The sequence below is a fragment of the Cebus imitator genome, unplaced genomic scaffold (genome assembly GCF_001604975.1).
Source record: "Cebus imitator isolate Cc_AM_T3 unplaced genomic scaffold, Cebus_imitator-1.0 Scaffold295, whole genome shotgun sequence".
NCBI lineage: Eukaryota > Metazoa > Chordata > Mammalia > Primates > Cebidae > Cebus > Cebus imitator.
This window is the reverse complement of record NW_016107610.1, coordinates 2,774,558-2,793,679: the sequence shown is the minus strand read 5'-3', so window position 1 is coordinate 2,793,679 and position 19,122 is coordinate 2,774,558. Positions and strand designations below refer to the sequence as shown.

The 19,122-nt window shown below is 41.7% G+C and overlaps 1 protein-coding gene across 2 annotated transcripts in view; it reads right to left on the bottom strand.

Moving 5' to 3' along the window:
* Window positions 1–19,122, bottom strand: part of PDE8A (phosphodiesterase 8A) — a 146,566-nt gene that overhangs the window by 52,833 nt on the left and 74,611 nt on the right. For both annotated transcript variants that reach the window (XM_017502297.2, XM_037729150.1), the window contains exons 2-5: window positions 17,465–17,521; window positions 14,856–15,046; window positions 6,106–6,162; window positions 5,205–5,259 (exon numbers count right to left, since the gene is read on the bottom strand). In XM_017502297.2, the coding sequence (XP_017357786.1) occupies window positions 5,205–5,259; window positions 6,106–6,162; window positions 14,856–15,046; window positions 17,465–17,521 (360 nt within the window). The remainder of the gene's footprint in view (window positions 1–5,204; window positions 5,260–6,105; window positions 6,163–14,855; window positions 15,047–17,464; window positions 17,522–19,122) is intronic.

The window sequence follows — 19,122 nt, the reverse complement described above, 5'->3', positions numbered from 1 at the left end:
TCTAACAGAGGTGACATGCCTACCAGCTCCCACCGACTGAGAGGGGAGGAGCCTGCTAGACCTGCTGTCCACATCGCCATCAGCCAAGACCCCAGGGGAACACCCAAGAACTCTGGACAGGAACCCACTTCTGACTGGGCAGGCACAGGGAAAAGAGACTTCTTGACTAGTGCTTGTGCCACTCTGAGAGACATGGGATGGTGTCTTGAGATAGACAGGGGTCCTCACTTTCTCTGCAGGTAAGATCTTGGGATGGGGGGGTTGTGGAGGGAATGTGTATTTATCCAATTCCACAAATGGATTCCCATGCATGCAATGAGATTTTTTACTGGGTCTGAATGTTATGTATTCACCAAACTTTTTTACCCCAAAGGCAGAAATCAAGGTAAAAAACAACTAGCACATGTGACCAAATGTACAGCATCTTGCTCCTGCTGTTTGCCACCTCCCTCAATACCTCCGCTTTGCTATGTATGTCTAAACATTGTTCTCTGTATTTAAACATCTCATCTTTCTGGCCCCTTGCCAACTTTCGTTTCTGTCCCAAGGACTCCACAGGGCATGAAGGGTGAAGAATCAGGTCCTCAGAAAGCAAGCTTATTCCCTCTGCTTAAACAGCAGTTAGTCTCCTCTCCCTTAGCCTCCTCCCATGAAAGGGGCTGGGACTACAAATCCTACAGACTTCTAAGCTAACTCAACCTCACTTTATCCAAAGCATATCACACCCATGGCTAGGTTTTGAGGCCATCTTTGCTAGGTCTCTCCCAGTGGTTCTCAATTCTCAGCTGCATATTAGAATTACCTACACTTTGAAAAAATACCAGCATGCAGGCCCCTTCATGGACCAACTGAAACAGAGTCCCTAGGGATGTCACTCACGGGATTCTAATCACACCCAGCAGTGAGTCAGTAAATGCTCAATGGCCAAATCCAACTGAGGAGGCTAACATGTCCTCCATCTACTTTTCAATCCTGAACGATGGCTAATCCACAAAATAGCTCATACTCCTTCCCACCCTGCACTCCCTGTACCAGAAATCTCATTATGGTGCTAACTTTCAGATTCAAGCCTTGGCATCACTGACTATAGCCATTACTGGGATAATCCCCTTCCTCTAGGTCTAACTGTTCTCCTCAGTAACCTGAGCATCCCTTTACTACTTAGCACTTGTGATCTCTGAGGACTGGTCACCCACATGAATTCCTCACCCACAAAATGGAAAGCCTTGCCGCTACCTCCACATTTCCCAAGTCAGGTGCTTCTAAAGTGAGTACTGTAAAGCTTTCGGGCTTTTGCATGGAAGTGTCCTCACAGGGGCATGCACCTAAAAGTGTTTCCATCGAAGTCTTCAAGGGATCCCTTGATTAAGGTGTATAGGCATGAGGGGAACCAAGAGTGTGTGTGTCAGTTACTTTTCAATTTAGCTCCATGATAACACAATAATACGAAGAAAATATACGGACCAAGATTACTAGACCTTCTATCAACCAGGATGCTCGTTCAGGTCCACAGAACTGTGCTGATAGGCTTCTTGGGCAGAATTTCAAACACAGCACTCACCAAACACAAATTTCCAACACTGCATCTATGTACTTTCGAAGAGACCTCAAACAGATTGAAGGCTTAATAACCTCATGTGGCTGTAGGTAAGCAAATAACCAAAGGCAAAGGGAATAATATATCCCCTGAATTTCACTAGAAAGTGGAAGCTTCTAAGGTTCTTGTTAAAAGGAACAGCCAGTTTTGCAGCCTTAGTTACTGCAAAAGCAAGCAGTTTAAGGAGGGATGATGTAAAGATCCATCAGGAATAGGGGACTTCTGACTTCCAACCTGGGACTCCTCACTGCTGGCTGAGTAAACTGTTCTCATACAATGTAACAGGGATTACTAGAGGTAAGGGAATGGAGACAAGTGCTGATGTGTGTGTATGTTGTATGCATGTGTGTGTATGTATGTGTTGTATGTATGTATGTGTGTGTGTATGTTGTGGATGGTTGTCCAAAAAGGGGGAAACCCAAGAAAGCCACAACTATGTAATCAATAATAACCTAACGTGTACTTTTTATATAAAACTGTATTTACATCTAAACTAAAATCTTAAATTCCACCTAATCGATATTAGTATCAGTATTTGTTTTTTGTCTGCATTTACTTGCTACCTCTTTGTTCCTTTAGTTAAGCCCTTTTTATCACATTGTCTTACAAGTGTTATAGAATTGTATTGTTTAAACCCAATCTAACAGCCCATCTTTGAAAGGAAGAAGTCAGCCCATTCATATACATTTGCTTTTATTCTTTCCTTTTTTTTTTTGAGATGGAATCTTGCTCCCGTTGCACAGGCTGGAGTGCAGTGGTGCAATCTCGGCTCACTGCAATCTCTACCTCCCGGGTTTAAGCGATTCTCCTTCCTCAGACTCCCAAGTAGCTGGGATTATGGGCTTGCACCACCACGTCCAGCTAATTTTTGTATTTTTAGTAGAGACAGGGTTTTGCCACATTGGCCAGGCTGGTCTTGAACTCCTGACCTCAGGTGATCCACCCGCCTTGGCCTCCCAAAACGCTTGGATTACAGGCATGAGCCACCGCGCCTGGTTTGCTTTTATTCTATCTCACTTTGTGTTTCTGACTGATTTTACACTGTTTTCCTCTTTCTTCTGTTTCCTAATTTGATCAAGTTGCTGTAAACTCCCTATTTCCTCTTGTTAATTTGGAAGTTTTATCCAACTTTCCTGCTCTATCAATGGTTACCTTCCTTTTCATCATCTCAAAAGCAGACGTAGATTTCTTTACAACTACTTGAAAACAAGATACCAATTACCTCCAGAATAAAGTATCTCCTACAAAGTGATGCTCTACTCTGCACATCTCCCACAAAGATGCATGTTTCCTGGGCTCATGCTCATTCTGTCTCTTAGATAAGCCTGTAAGAATGCCTGCATCCTTCTCACGAATCCTGCAAACACCTAGGGTTGACTAAGTCTAGAATTTAAAACTGAGTTGTTATTAAAATTCCTCTTTGGATAACGTCCCTTCTTTTAAAAGATTATACATTCTAGTCTATGTTTATCCTTTTGGGACTAATTTTATACATATATGCATAACTGTGGGCACATCTATAAAGAAAGACAGAGCCGGAGAAAGTAGGAGGCACCATGAGGAAGTAGGCACATGGCAGGGTTTATAGCTCACTACTTTTCCCTCCTCTCCTCTTCAAATTCCTATTCTAGTTCATTTCTTATATGATTAGAGTCCTTTTCTGAATTACTTTCCTCAGACAGAACTCTTGGGGAACTCTCTCTCTGAATTTTATGTATATCCCCAAAAGAAAGGTAAGCAAAAACTTGGCTGGGTATATGATTGGGTTGTAGTCCCTTTCTCCCTGTATCCTCTCATCAAACTAGACATTATTATCGTTTCATACAGTAAACATGTATCAATATTTACCCTATACAGACCATTTTCTTTATCTCTTGCATTTCAGACCTTCCACCCGGGATTCACACTCCTTCTGGTTGAAGCATATCCTTTAGAATTTCCTTGTGAGGATCTGTTAGTTACAAATTCTCTAAGTCCGTATTTCTGAAAGTCTTTATTTCATCTTCATTTTTGAAAGATATATATGCTAGGTATAAAATTCTAGGAAGTTTATTGCACTGAAAATTTTATTCCACTGTCTTCTGTTTTCCATTTGCTGCTGCTGAGAAGCTGTTAGTCTGTCATTCTTTGGAAGGTCATCTTTTTCTCTGGCTGATTTTCAGTCCCCTCCCCCCCCCCTTTTTTTTTTTTTTTTAACAGTTTCACTGTGATGTGTCCTCTTTTAAAATTTACTCTATTTTGGGTATGTTAAAATTCATGAATCTATGAATTCGTTTTTCATCAGTTCTGGAAATTTTCAGCTAGTAACTCTTCAAATATTTCCTCTGTTCTATCCGTCCTCTTCTCCTGGAAGTCCAGCTACACACACACACACACACACACACACACACACTCTCTCTCTCTCTCTCTCTCTCTCAAACTTCACATGCTATCCTCCACATTTCTTCATCTGTCTAACTTATTTTCTGTCATTGTATTTCTCTGCTACATGTGACCTCCTAAATTTTAAGTTTTTCAGTTATTGTATTTTCATTTCTTACAATTCAGTTTTGTTCTTCACAAAAATTTGCTATGCCATTTTTAGTAGTTCCCGATTCCTCGCAGATATTCCCAGCTTATCTTTTATTTCTTTACCTATAGTAAGCACACTTGCTTTGTAATTCATGTCTCATAACTAATCTCTGAGGGGTGTGCGGGTCTGTTACTAGGTTTTTTCCCCTGCTAGTTTTTCCTTGGGATGCCCTGTCACCTGGTGGATTGGCTCTAGCTGACTGACTGCTGCCGGCTGCCCTCGAGCAGTTTATTTATGGAGATCCTCTGAGGTCAGAGATGAAGCTGTCTGCCTCTGGGGAGGATTTGTATTCGCTTCTGCCAGGCACTTAGGAGTCCTACTCATCCAGAAAACTTGAAGCTAAATTCACGGCTTGAGGTTTCTTGATTACCTTGCTTATACAAAGCTGAGCTACAAATCTGCCCAAGGGTCAGCCTTACTTAAGTTCTCTCTGTATGATTCCCAAGGCCTCATTTGCAGCCAGCTTACTGAAGCCCCAGGTAGCCTTTTCATTTAGAGAAACCAACAGACTAAAGCTGGAAGAGGAGAGAAAGAGAGCTGTGTTTGGGTTGCCTTATTTCCAGGATCCTTGAGCTGGCTTAAAAAGTTGCAGGTATACATGCCGGCACCATAGCAACACATCCTGTGGTATGATTTGTAGTGAGTATGCCATTACAGGAGCTTTTATTATGTTCAGACGACTTTAGCAGGCATGCTTTTGAGAGACTAAGAACGTGAATGTTATAGATTAGATTAGCAGGTTATAAAGTTAAACCAAACTGTAACAGAAGGACAATGTTTTTTTTTTTTTTTTTTAAGTAGGATTGAGGCAGGTTTTCCCTACATGGCACAGGCTGGTCTTGAACTCCTGGGCTCAAGGGATCCTCCTATCTCGACCTCCCAAAGTGCTGGGATTACAGGTATGAGCCACCACCCCCGGCCAGACAATAATTTTTTTTCTTCAAATTAATTCAAAGCTTTTGCTGGGTACTGAACAGAGATAAAATAGTTTCTCAAATTGAATTATACTTGTATAACAAAGAAGTGAGTACATACCCTTGTAAATCCAGCAGCAATGAGGGGCATTACGGACAACTCTTCTCTATCCACCCTTCAAAATAACATAGTAAAGAACATAGACATAGTGTTTATCAATTACATCTCACCTCTTTTACTCTACTAATTTAAGTAACACTTTGTTATGTAAAGAGTACTTTTGGATGAGTCAGATTAGTATAGAAACTTAAAGGATAAAGTTGAAAACTGTTTTCTGTTTCAATTTCACATTTAGCTTTTTGGAATGATATAATACCTGAAATACAGAAACTTCATTAATAACGGGAATACAGAAGTGTGCATATATCTTTTTAATATATAAATTTTTAAATTTAAACTAAGTTAAATTTTCTCCTATTTTCTTCTACTTCCAGTTTTTTTTTTTTTTTTTTTTAATTCCTTTCTCCCCTACAGCTTAGGAAAAGAGTTTAAAGGGCACAGAAACATTTCTTCTATCTATAAAAACATTTAAGTTAAATAACATTAATTTGAATACTTGTCTTTCTCCTAACATATTACTCTTCTTTTCTTACCTCCAATTTAGAGATGAAATCTAAGATTCCCCTCATTTATGTGTAATTCACAGAGATATTTGGAGCTAGAAGGCCCTAGGAAGATACCCCTGGAAAACATTCATACTTTTAGAAATGGAATTCTCTCATAGTTTGCCTGTTTCTAAAGTGAAAGGCAGTTTAAAATCACAAAAGTCTAGCATGAAAGCAGAAAGTCCTTTCAGGAAGTTAACTGGAGAAGCAAAATAAAATAAGAAAGAATAAAGAAGAAAAAGCCACACTAGAAAGAGGCGTGCCTGACACAGTATGCGAGCTTTTATTTGGCTATGTGTTAAGAGTAATTATTACACTGACATATCAATTTCAACATTAAAAAAATGAAAGTTTACCTCCGTACTACACCAACAATAACTGTGTTTTCTGAGAGTTTTGATGATCTGATAGACCTTAAAAGAAACACAAAACTTTAAAATAAATATAAAAATAATCCTTTAAAACCAAATACACTTAAACAATTACAACAATTAAAGTTGGAAGAGGGGCAGAAGGGAGAGTAAATGAGCCCCTCACTCTCTGAATTCACCTTCTTGACTACTTGATCTTTCTCTCTTAGGGGCAAATTCCTATTCAGTAGACTGTGATAACTATAACAATTATGAAGTATGAATTAACAGTTAACTAAGATGACGTGCATTCTACTTTTTCTGATCTCTGTTAACCTGCCTTGTTTCAGGCGGAGTATTTTCTCTACTTTGAGATTGCATGAAAGAAGCCATTTGTTTCTTCTTCCAAAGGAAAATGCAAATTTATGTCTATTTTCACAAGGTGATGGCTAGGCTTACCAAAGGGGATAAAGGAGCCCAAGGGCTGGCTCCACTGCATTCTAAGGAGCACAAAGGATGAAGAGTTCCTAGGTAAAATGGAAGCTAAATTAATAACAACCACCAAAAAAAATCCCAAACTAGGAAATGCAAGATATTATAATCTGTCAGAAAGAAGAGCATCAACACCTGATAAAAGGTTAAGAACAGAGGACAGAACAGAGGACTGGTCTAGAAAAGTACATGAGACTGTTTCACTGAAGTTACCCAAAAAGTATGAAGCTTCCCATACAGAGTGAATTCAACCTTTCTGCAGAAGCAGCTTTAGAGGCCATGGAGAATGAAAATACAGCCAAAATATCAGAGAGAGCAGAAATAAATGTGACACAGAGTAGGAGAAAGAAAAGAAGTGCTTCACTGGAGATACACAACAGCCTTGAACTCATCCTACACTGAGAGAAGAAAGCAGGACTCTGGAGAAGAACCAGTCTATAGGAGAAGGAAGGAGCTCGCCCCAGGCCCAGAGGAAGAAGACTCATGTTGTAGAGGGACTCTAAAAAGAAGATAATGTAGAGGAACATACCCAGACTGCCCTAGTCAAGTCAAAGGTATGCTAGCCTCCTGGAGAATGTGTCTAGGATGGGACAGAAACCAGTCAAGACTCACCGCATTTGCTCCAGCCGTTAGATCAAGGAATAGAGCCACTTCCGAATCACAGAATCCAGAAAATAATTGAGTGACTAGCTCTCAATTCTCCCCAAGATGGTATATAAAATAATCATTCCAGATGCATAAGCAACTCCTCATACACGATGGATGCCCCAGTCATTTTTTGAGACAGGTTCTGTTCTCATTTGTCACCAGACTGGTGTGCAGTGGTGCAATCACGGCTCACTTCAGTCTTGACCTCCCAGGCTCCAGCCATGAGTAGCTGGGACCTGTGCCACGTGCCACTGGCTCACTTTTTTATTTTTTGGTCTCACTACACTGCCCAGGCTGGTCTGGAACTCCTGCATTCAAGCCGTCCTCCTGCTTTGGCCTCCCAAAGTGCTGGGATTATAGGCATAAGCCAGTGGACTCAGCCACAGTCTTAGCAAACTTTTTCTGTAAACGTCAAAGAGTAAATATTTTAGGCTTTGCAGGCCATATGGACTCTGCCACAACTACTCAACTCTACCATTGTAGCACAAAGGCAGCCACACATAATACATAAATGAACGAACATGACTGTGCTCTGCCTTGCCCATTCCTGCCTGTGGGCATTCAGGCTTCATTTTCTTGTGGAATCCAGGTTGAAAAAGGCTGAATCTAACAACAAATGCAGAACAGGCTGGGATAGGGAAGTTGCTCAGGAATGGAAAAGCAGCTCTAGGGACCAGCCAGTCTCCCTCATGCTCACCTCTTCTCTACGCCTCTCAACATCTCTGCTTTTCCATGTTCACTCTGTATTCCTCTAGCGTCCAACTGCCTATCCTCTCCAGAAGAAGCCAACCTAAAGGGTGCTGCATGGCACTTCTGGAAGACCCTTTCCAGACACGCCACCTCAGGGCTTACTGGCCAGATGTCAATCTCCAGTCCAACCCTGGTCTCCCTGCCTGGTGAGAGCAGGCAGGCTCAACTTCCTGGGGAAGAGCCACAGGAAAAGCTGCTTAGGCCTGGAGGGGTCACTGACATGGCAGACACTCACACACATAGCCAGGGCACTCATCATACCTGATGACTAAGAGTCATCCTAGCACTGATCTCCAACAAGGAATAAGAGGCATGACTCACAAATCATATGTTCTTCACTTCTAGGGACACTGTATCTGTTTTGTGTTTACCATTTTCATCATATCACAGAGATATGGAGGGAGAAAAGGCAAATTTAAGTATGCAGCTAGCCATTTCAAACCGGCTTTCAGCTTTTTAGAAGAAAAATCAAGATGAGAGTGGTGTAATGGCAAGTAAGCAAGAATACAGGTGAGCTCAGTAAGCAGCTTTGGATGCCCTACTCATACCTGGAGACACAAGAATAAGAAGCACTGATAAAGTAGAAGGGAAGGCCTTGTTTAACTGGAGATAAGCCCTTAAAAATAGCTCTAAAACTGTATAAAAATAGGTAGAGACACACTGGGAACTTTTCTGGTGCATATGAAGGAAGAACGGGCTAGAAATCAGAAATGTCAGGACCTGGGTTGAAAAATAACATCCTTGCACTGGAATTCATGAAAACTAGGAAATAAATGCCTTGGCATTATTGAAAGGTACACCTGGATGTTTAGGAAGTCAGATTTCAAGAAGGTCGGGAAAAAAATGGAGTGTGATCCTGTAGCATGAGATGAAAGCAGTGTAAGTATTCTGCGAAGTGCCCCTCCTCCCCACCAGGCTGGAGTGTAGTGGTGTGATCACGGTTCACTGCAGCCCCAACCTCCTGGGCTCAAGTGATTCTCTCACCTCAGCCTCTCAAATAGTTGGGACCACAGGCATGTGCCAACCATGCTTGATTAACTATCTGATGTTTTGTAAAGACAGGGTTTCACCCTGTGGCTCAAGTTGGTCTTGAATTCCCGGGCTCAAGCAATCTGCCTGCCTTGGCCTCCCAAAGTGCTGGCATTACAGGTGTAAGCCACCAGGCTCAGCCTCACTGGGAAACTTAAAACTATGCTACCTGGTTTACCATTAGGATTCACTTTGGCCACACATGAGAGAAAAACACCCAAAAATAGGGGTTTAAACAAAATCTGTCTCACACATCAAAGATGTGCAGAGGGACACAATCCAGGGCTGCCATGGACTCTGGAACCTGGCTCCTACCTATGTCTCTCTACTACTGTCTGTACATGAGGTTTCTTCCTCATGGTCCAAGATAGATACTGAACATCAGCCACAGTGTCCACATTCCAGACAGCAGGAAGAAGGAAATGCTCCTTCTCTAAGGATACTTTCCAGAAGAGACACATGATGGGTCCACTGGCCAGCTGTAAGAAAGGCTAGGGAATGCAATCTATGTTCTAGGTAGCCATATGCCCAGCTATACATCAGAGATTCTGTTATTAGGAAAAGAATAGAAATGGATACTGGGGACAATTACCAGACTCAAGCTATTCTGGGAAACTACAAATAATTCTAATGATGGTCTCGACATAACACTGGAAAAAAGGCCACATAATGGAGGCTCAGTAGAAGAACCTAGCGAGCTGGACATGCTGGCTCATGCCTGTAATCCCAGCACTTTGGGAGGCTGAGGCAGGCAGATTACCTGAGGTTGGGAGTTTGAGACCAGCCTGACCAACATGGAGAAGCTCCATCTCTACTAAAAATACAAAATTAGCTAGGTGTCGTGGTACATGCCTATAATCCCAGCTACTTGGGAGGCTGAGGCAAGAGAATCACTTGAACCCGAGAGGTAGAGGTTACAGTGAGCTGAGATCGTGCCACTGCACTCCAGCCTGGGTAACAAGAGTGAGACTCTGTCTCAAAAAAAAAAAAAAAAAGTTTCAGATGGAAAAGAATGGGATTTATAATGATATAAAGGATACGCACACCAAGGTATAATTCAAGAAATTGTATAGAAGCATCTGGCACTCTGAGTTCGATGTTACTTCTGCATTCAACATAGACTTTAATTCTGTTAATGCATTTTGGGTTTTCAGGCAGTACTATTTCCTCTAGCTCCCTTTATGAGATCTTCCCTTTTATTACAGAGACCTACTCCTGTTGCACCAGGAAATATTGCTGTACCTCTTCTGAGTGCACTAAGCATATATCTTCTAAAAGGTTCTATAGTGTCTTATAAAAAATAATTTTCTTAGTCTTCAGGGCTGTTCTTTCCCCCCTCACCTTTCACAGGCCCCCCTCTTCATCCTGTTTGCTCATCCTTGAATGTGATTCGCAATCTATGCAGGCTGAGAGTTTGCCAACAAAGAGGGTCAGGAGAGTTTCCTTAGCACCTCTTCACTGAACCCTTGGTCTCAGTAGCTGTCTTTCTCTTAGGTCTGAGCTGTAGATCACATCAACAAGCACAGTTCAGGCTTGCAGAGTACTGCCAGCAGGCATGCACGCGTCTGCTGCAAAGTAGGCTCCTGGCCTGTTCTCTCTGGTTCTCAAACGAAACCTGAGAATTGACACAATTTGCTGTTGTGAAACTGCGGTGTGTGGAGAGCTGTCCTCAGCTTCCTTAAGCCTCTGTCCCTTCTTAAAACGTAGGAAAAACCATGTCTCTGTCCATATCCCTCTCCACCTTACCTTGGGTTTCTCAGTAGATACAGAAAGTAAAGAATCAGAGGGTGGCAGGGGCTGGAGTACAGGCCTCTGCCCAGCTCATAAAGCCTTGCTGCTCTGCTGGGGCTCAGCTATCTGTTTCTCTGGTCAGAGCAACTCCAGCATCCCAGGCTTGGCAGAACACGGGGAATAAAGCAAAGCCCATTTCTACTGCCTTCCTTTATGGCCATTGGCATTTTAGCTTCAAAGACTGAAGTGTGTGAGGCACAGTTCAGAAACAGGCTTCTTTATTAGTCCCCACAGTATGACAGATACAGTTGAGATCCCTATCCTTTTCCGTTCTCTCAGCTTCTGACCTATCATCTTATCTTTGTGTGCTTTTATTTATTATCGCTATGGTCAATTTTTGTCTCTTTTGCCATCTTCATAGGTTTTTTGATAGGAAGTTGGGAGGACACACTGATATCAAGTACCACTGTGGGAATATTAAGCCATATTCTGTTAGGAATTGTTGGATGGCCTCTAGCAGCCTCACACTGATTGACTTACCTCATCTCCTCCAGTTTTCTACTTCATTCTCCACTTGGCAGCCAAGTGATTTTCTACCCTGCTTGATGCTCTCCTGCGCAGAATATATCATTGTTTCAACTATCTACGTGGTAGAGTCCACAGCCTTTGACTCAGGACACAAGGCCTTCATCATCTGGGTCATGTCTGCTGTTCCAACCTCCCCTGACACCCATTCCACATCTGTCTGGCCAGCAGCCATCTAGCACTGAGCAGAGGTGACCGGATGTCCTGCCTGTTTCTACACATGCTGCTCCCTCTACTTGAAATATTTTCTCTACCTTTCTTCCTTCCAAAACTCCTGCTCATCTTTTAAGATGCAACTCAAGTATCCTCTTGCAAGGCCCTCTTTGACACTGGCACCCACAACACTCTGCATGAACCTCCTCTGTTGGCACTTACAAGCCTCTACCAAAATCACTCACTTTCCCTGCTAAAGTATCAGCTCCTCAGAGACAAGAAGCACATCTTATTCATCCATGTAGCTCTAGTACTAAATGGAGTGCCCAGACCTGAGGAGACTTGCGAAGTAGGGCTCCTAAAATGGTAGATTTGGAAATATAATATCATATTTGCTGTTAGCAAGGCATCTCAAATGCCCCCCAACAGAGAGATATAGATGAATGCCAGTCATTTAGACAGGTCAGCAACTGAAGAAAAGCTCTTCACAGGCCGTGTTGATTAGGTATCTCAAAATGGAAGATGAAAGGAAGGAAAGAGTTCTGCAGGGCTAAGGTCTCATGAGCCATGTAAGTCGGCTCAGAGAGTAGGCAAGCTGGTTCAGGAGGAAGAGCCTGGAAAGATTTCTTTAAGAGTCCAAAGTGGGCAAGCATCCTTAAAGGGATGATCTTAAGGGAGATAAGCAAGGTAAGGGCCAGAACGAAGACAAAACTGATTAGAAAAATAAATCAAGGTCTGTTCTTGCCTCTAGAACACTCACTACGATTAGCACAAGGACCCACCCCTACCCCACATCCTCACCCAACAAGATGAAGATGATGTGGTAGAACACAGCCTGTGAGAAAGACCTGAGATTCTCGGCCAAGGCTGTGATGTGGCCATCAGGAAAGAAATGTGATCAGGGATTACATTTGTAAAGGTCTGCTCTCTCTGGCTAGCACAGTGCAGGAGACTGTTCTGCTCACTTGTCATTGGCTCCCCCAAACCTAGTGTGAGCTTTTCAGTTCTGGAGCCACGCTTACAAGGGCTATCAATCAGAAAAGGGTACTCGGGGGAAGCACCTTTGACGTGGTGGGAATATGAAATCATGATCTGTTAGGAACCGCTGACAGCAGTAAGGGTGTGCTCAGTTCAGAAAAGAAAAGGTGTCTTGGGGAACACAATTCCTGTCCTCGAATGTTGGAAGTCCATTCTGGGGAAGAGGAATAACAGATCTGTTCTAGCAACCCTGCGGGCCAACTGTGGACAAAGCTGGGTCCACCATAAAGCAGAGCTTCTAAAGCTCAGGGCTTTCATTTAGTGAACCCCAGGTCCTGAGCAGAGGCTGGATGGAGGGTGGCAGGCACTTCACAGAGAAGAGGCACACCTGACATTCTCGGTTTCTTGTTATTTATATGAGAAAACTCTGGTTACCTATAATATTTACAGAATTTGGTATTTGTGTGCGTTTTTAACTGAGTATGTAACATTACCTTTTTTCATTGAAATACTTTGACTCCTCTAGTCTATAAGTTTATAAAAGACAAGAACTTCATTTTATAACTTTCAGTCTAAAACATTCTCTTGCACACAACTCAGTAAAAATCTGCTGAAAGAATTAATGCTATTTGTTTACAATATTCCTAAAATATATAGCAACAGTACATCTTCTTCTCTTAAAAAGTGCAACATAAGTTAATGTTATGGTTCTTTTACCATAATTAACAGTGGAGCATAACCAATACAATTTAATTTTTCTTTTACAATACAAGATGTTCTAGCAATCACCTTTGAAAGTATGAATTTCCATTGTCCAGCATATACCTGTGGCTAGGTTTGGGCCTGGACAAGACTGGGAAAGAGGCCAAGTTTTCTCCAGCCCCTCGCCCTGTCCTCCCCTTTTCTATCTTGGCAGCCATTTGGCCCACCTTAGATATCTTTACTGCCTTGCAACATCCCACCAAGACCAAACACCATATAATTTAGATATTGTCACCCCTTCCTTTGAGTAGTATCTATTGAAAGGCAGAAATAGAAGGGATATTAGAAACCACGTATTCCAAATTTACAACTGAACTAAAACATCCCCAGAGAGGGCAGAGTTACCCAGAGACAAGCAGCTGTCAAGGGAGAGCCAAATAGGGACCTGGACCTCCTTCTGCCCTGGCCAGAGCTCACTCCATTTCTCTCGGGCTGCAATCCCCCATGAATGTGCTGGGTGACTGGCCAGACGACATTTCAAGAAATCTGGGGTAGGCCGGGCACGGTGGCTCATACCTGGAATTCCAGCACTTTGGGAAGCCAAGGCAGGTGGATCACTTGGGGTCAGGAGTTCAAGACCAGCCTGGCCAACATGGTAAAAACCTGTCTCTACTAAAAATANGCATGGTGGTGCACACCTGTAATCTCAGCTACTCGGGAGGCTGAGGCAGGAGAATCACTTGAACCCAGGAGGCAGAGGTTGCAGTGAGCTGAGACTGAGCCACTGCACTCCAGCCTGGGCGACTCTGTCTCAAAAAAAAAAAGAAAAGAAATCTGGGCTACAATGATAATAGCTTATTGTGAAGTCAACCAGATTGAAACAGATGAGAAACATGGGCGCATTTCAGGCACTAGATCAAGGCCACAGGAGAAACTACTGGAGGCAAATCATGGAAGGGTAAACGCTACCTAGTCTGACTACCAGGAGTGTGGAGCTCTCACAATCAAGGAAACAACCCATGTTGACCTCACCACATATCCCACGTATAATCTTTTAATATGGTGTCATTTGCTTGTCACCTAGGTTTTTAACCCATGGGTTTACCTTAAATCTTTTCTCTCTTAAAAGTCAAGATTTTAAATGTCCTTAAAATTAAAAAGTCATAAAATTTTACCTTATATTTGCCTTGCTTCCATCAGCAGAAAATAACTTTCCTTAAAAGGCATTTTTTTAGATTTAGGTCTGCTACACAGAATTCCCTCATAATATTGACACTGTGCAAGAATTATAAATAAAACTCATTCATCTAACATTAAAAGACAATTTCATCACAAAGTTGAGAGGAAAAAAAAAGACGATTTTCAAAATTTTCAAAAACAATCTGAAAAATTCTAATTCTTATTGCACTAATATGCAGGTGATACTGGTGGTTAATTACATTTTGAGTTTCACTTTGATCCTTAATAAGTCTTATTATTAATGTTTTCTTACTGTTTTAAGTAAAGTGAGTGAAGCAAGACAAAACGAGATAAACATCAGTCCTACAGATAATGAGGTTCTAATATTTTGTTTATTTTACATGCATGGAAGGCAACTTAAAAGAGTGAGTCTAACTTAATCTATTTCTAGGCTGCATGTATTGTTACAAAGGCCAATGGGACTATTGAGGCCCAAGTCTTGGGCTTACCTGCACAGTGCCTCTGCATCCAGCTGTCGAGGATTTCTGTGGTCTATGATGATAATGTCATGATGTTTGTCCAGGAAACAGGCAAGGACAGCCTGAGCCTCCTTGGTAACTGTACACTTAAACCCTGCTTTTTCACATGCCCTGCAGAATCCATTACATTGGTTATCTTCTTTGGTAAACACTAAAAGTACCTGAATCAAAAGAGCACAAATACTTTTTTTTAAAAAAAAAGAGGTTAGAATTGTCATTTCTTACTTTTTTTTTTTTCTTGGACAAAGTCTTGCTCTGTCACCAGGCTGGAGTGCAATAGCGCAATCACGGCTCACTGCAACCTCCGCCTCCCAGGTTCAAGTGATTCTCCCGCCTCAGCCTCCCAAATAATTGGAACCACACACGCACGTGCCACCATGCCTGGCTAATTTTTCTATTTTCAGTAGAGATGAGGTTTTGCCATGTTGACCAGGCTGGTCTCGAACTCCTGGCCTCAAGTGATCCTCCCACCTTGGCCTCCCAAAGTGCTGGGATTACAGGCATGAGCCACCGCACCTAGCCCATAATTGTCATTTCTTAACAAACCACAGAAAACTCCCAAGTGTTTTCAAGGCAAGGATACAGTTATCTTTTTCCTATGTAAAATTCAGAGACAGAATCACTCAGTTCCCCCAAATTTGTGCTATTTTCTAGCTGTTCTTAGGAAGTCCAAGCGCATAGATCATATACCTACTTTTTTTTTTTTTTTTTTTTTTGGTGACAGGATCTCATTCTACTGCCCAGGCTGGAGTGCAGTGGTGCGATCTTGGGTCACTGAAACGTCTGCCTCCCAGGCTCAAGCAATCCTTCTGCCTCAGTGAATCAGGTGCATGGCAACACACCTGGCTAATTTTTGTATTTTTAGTAGAGACAGGGTCTCTTCATGTTGCCCAGGGTGGTCTAGAACTCCTGGGCTCAAGTGATCCACCCACCGCAGCCTCCCTAAGTGTTGGGATTACAGGTGTGAGCCACCACAACTGGCCATATGCCTACTTTTTTGCTAAGAAACCCACTGGCAGAACTCAACAAAGGTTTAGTTAAGCATTTTACCTTGAAACTAAATGAATTAAAACACACTAATACTTATTTTAGCTAAAAGAAAGTTAATTGTATAAGTTCTCAGATGGCAAATGCTAATATCTTGGTGAAATTACTGGAATACTTAAATCCTATAAAGAATGTATTGATATGTTTGACTCAAGATTTTATAAAATTCCTCCAAGTTAAAAAAAAAATCACTTTGATTAAAAGAAGAAAGATTAAAGTAGACCAAAGTGTGACACTTCAAAGCCTGTCAGTTAAGTGACACAGGCACCAATTGCAAAAGGTGGTATCTGTGCCTCTGCCCAGGACAGTGGCTGGCTGTCCAGGTGCCTGCCCCGATCATGTCAGTACCGGTCTGGAGCAAGTGAGGCCTGTATCTACATAGCCTCTTCCCTATCCAGCCGGCCTCCTTTCGTCTCTCTCCCCACTATTCCCACTCCCAATCTGGTTCAGAAGCACCAATGCTCCATCCCTTCAGAAGCAGACTGATAATGGGGCAACAGTGGTGAGATGGAGATGGGCAGCCTGTGAAACAGACTGCAAAGCTGGCAGAAACCCTCCTAAGGCTTATTTCCTCTGAGTTTACCCAACAGCAAAAAGATCATAAATGCCAAGAACTAAAAGCACACATTTCTGTCAGCCTTTTTCACATATTTTTAAATGTAATAGTGAATAAAGCATGTGTTTATGTATAGGGAGCATGGATAACTTGGCTAAATTTCAATTGGTTGTTTTATGTCTCATATTTTGAAGTAGATAAATTATAGATATCTCTCTCTGATACAGCTGATTCACCAACATTGAAAAGATAATCTTTTTACTTTTTATATTAAAAATTTCAAACCTACATAAATATGAATGACAATGAACAACAGAGACACTTTCTCTACATTCATCAACTAACATTTTGCCACCTTTGCTTTGCTTTCTCTCTCTCTAAACACATATATGTATATACATACAATTATACACATTTTTTATTGCTGAACCAATTTTTTTATTTTGTTTGTTTGAGGCAGGATCTCACTCTGTTGCCCAAGGCTGGAGTACAATGGTACGATCATGGCTCATTGCAGCCTTGACCTCCCAGGCTCAGCCCAGCCTCCCAAGCAGCTGGGACCACAAATGTGCACACTTCCATGCCCATCTAATTTGCTGTTGTAGAAACTGGGTCTCCTTATGTTGCCCAGGCTGGTTTCAAACTCCTCAAGGACTCCTCAAGCTCAAGAGATCCTACTGCCTCAGCCTTCCAAAGTGGTGGGATTACAGATGTGAGCCACTGTGCCTGGCCTATTGCTGAACCAATGAAAGTAGGCTATAAACACTTCTGCACCTCTAAACACTGCAATGTGTATTTCTAAGAAAGGATATTCTCTTATCTAACTATAGTAGTGTTACCAAGTTCAGGGAATTTAACATTGATCCAAATACTATTATCTAAATGGAAGACTCTTTTAAATGTGTAAACGTAGCTCCACCTCCATCCTTTTTAAAGAAAATCAGCATGTGAAAAACACAGCATCATTCATTATTACCTGAAGTTGATCTTGATGAAATCTCATGGGGCCAAATTGCACATCAGCTACTGCTACCTGTAAGAAAGAGATTTGCTTAAATATGACCAAAAAAAAAAAAAAAAAAAAAAAAAAAAAAAAAAAAAAAAAAAAAAAAAAAAAAAAAAAAAAAAGACAATAGAGAGAGAGCTTGCTTAACTTTCTCTCTCTCTAAGACGTACCAGAAATGAAAGTAAAATTTCTATTCTAGAGACAAATAAAGTAAATAGCAGATAAGTGAAATGATTATGAGGAATCCCAAGAATCTCCTTATGGCCCCCAGGAGAAATGGGGAGCAGGAAAGAAGAAATAAAATAAATAAACTGAATCACATTCTGGCTTTGCCTTTTACTAGCTACATGTGACTTTAAGTGATTAATCTTCCTCAGCCTCAATTTCTCACTTGTTACAAAGGCCAAATGAGATGACAATATAGAGAGTCCCCCAATAACAGACACTAAATAAACACTGATTCCCTCTGTGTCTATTTCCATCTTTTTCCTGATGGACAATGAAATCTTACACCCACATGGCACATGAGTAATGCAATCCAGAGGTCAGAACCGTGGAATGTCTTTGAGAAATGGTCGACACTTTTCCATATTACAGAGAAGCATAATAGCACTTACTGATGAGTACTTATCCATTTGAGGATGTAATACTAAATGAAAGATAAATATAATATCATAATGAAACCCCAATGAGTAATAACAATCATAGCACCAATGGAAGACTCAGTGTGTTCTGGTCACTGTGCTAAGGGCTGAACATATGTTATTTCACTGAATCCCACACTAATATGGTGAGATTTTATAGCTGGAAAACTGAAGTTCTAAGTACCCTGCATTAAGACCATACAGCAAGTGGCAGTGCTGGGATTCCACCCAGGTTTGTTTAACTCCAGGTTTGTTTACTGTGCTGTAAACTCAGGACCACTAGAGGATTTGAGTAGTCCGTGTTCAACACAAAGGGGCCCAAGGAAGGGAGAAGATGGGGCTGAAACCCAGCTCCAGGTGATGAACTCTGGCACTAGGCTGCTACCCAGGGGAAAAGACATTTTGTAATTTGCCCAGATACTCTGCAGGTTTTGATGAGATCCCAATCTAGGCCTCTATGTGATGGTATGATTCACCATAGCAGCAGCAGAACTACATCCATGAGACTTCCTACAAAATGCTTCCTAACTGACTGCCCTCCTCCAAGCTCTCCCCTCAAGCAGTGATCTATTCTAGCAAACACATTATGAAGTCTGTTTAGTGATGGGAAGAAAAAAAAACAACACACATATTTTTAACCATAAGAAGCTGATGTCTACTAATTATGGGCCACTGGCTCAGTTTCTGAATTGCTTTGTAATAATTTTATCTCTCAGAAGGCATAAAAATAATGAGGGTCCCTACTATTCTAGACTAAAAACTGAGAAGAAGGATTCTTCAGTAAGGTGAAAGAGTCAGGAGAACAGACAGTGCATGGTATCACCTATCCTCTTGAGCTGTGTACCCATGGGCCAGTCTCATACTGGCGTAACTGGATACCAAAGCCAAAATTTCTATGAGGGAAGGTGGTCCAAGAGGTCCACAGAAGAGTCTTAAAAGATGGATTTAGAGAAGACAGTAGAGTAAGAAGCAACAGGAATCTGT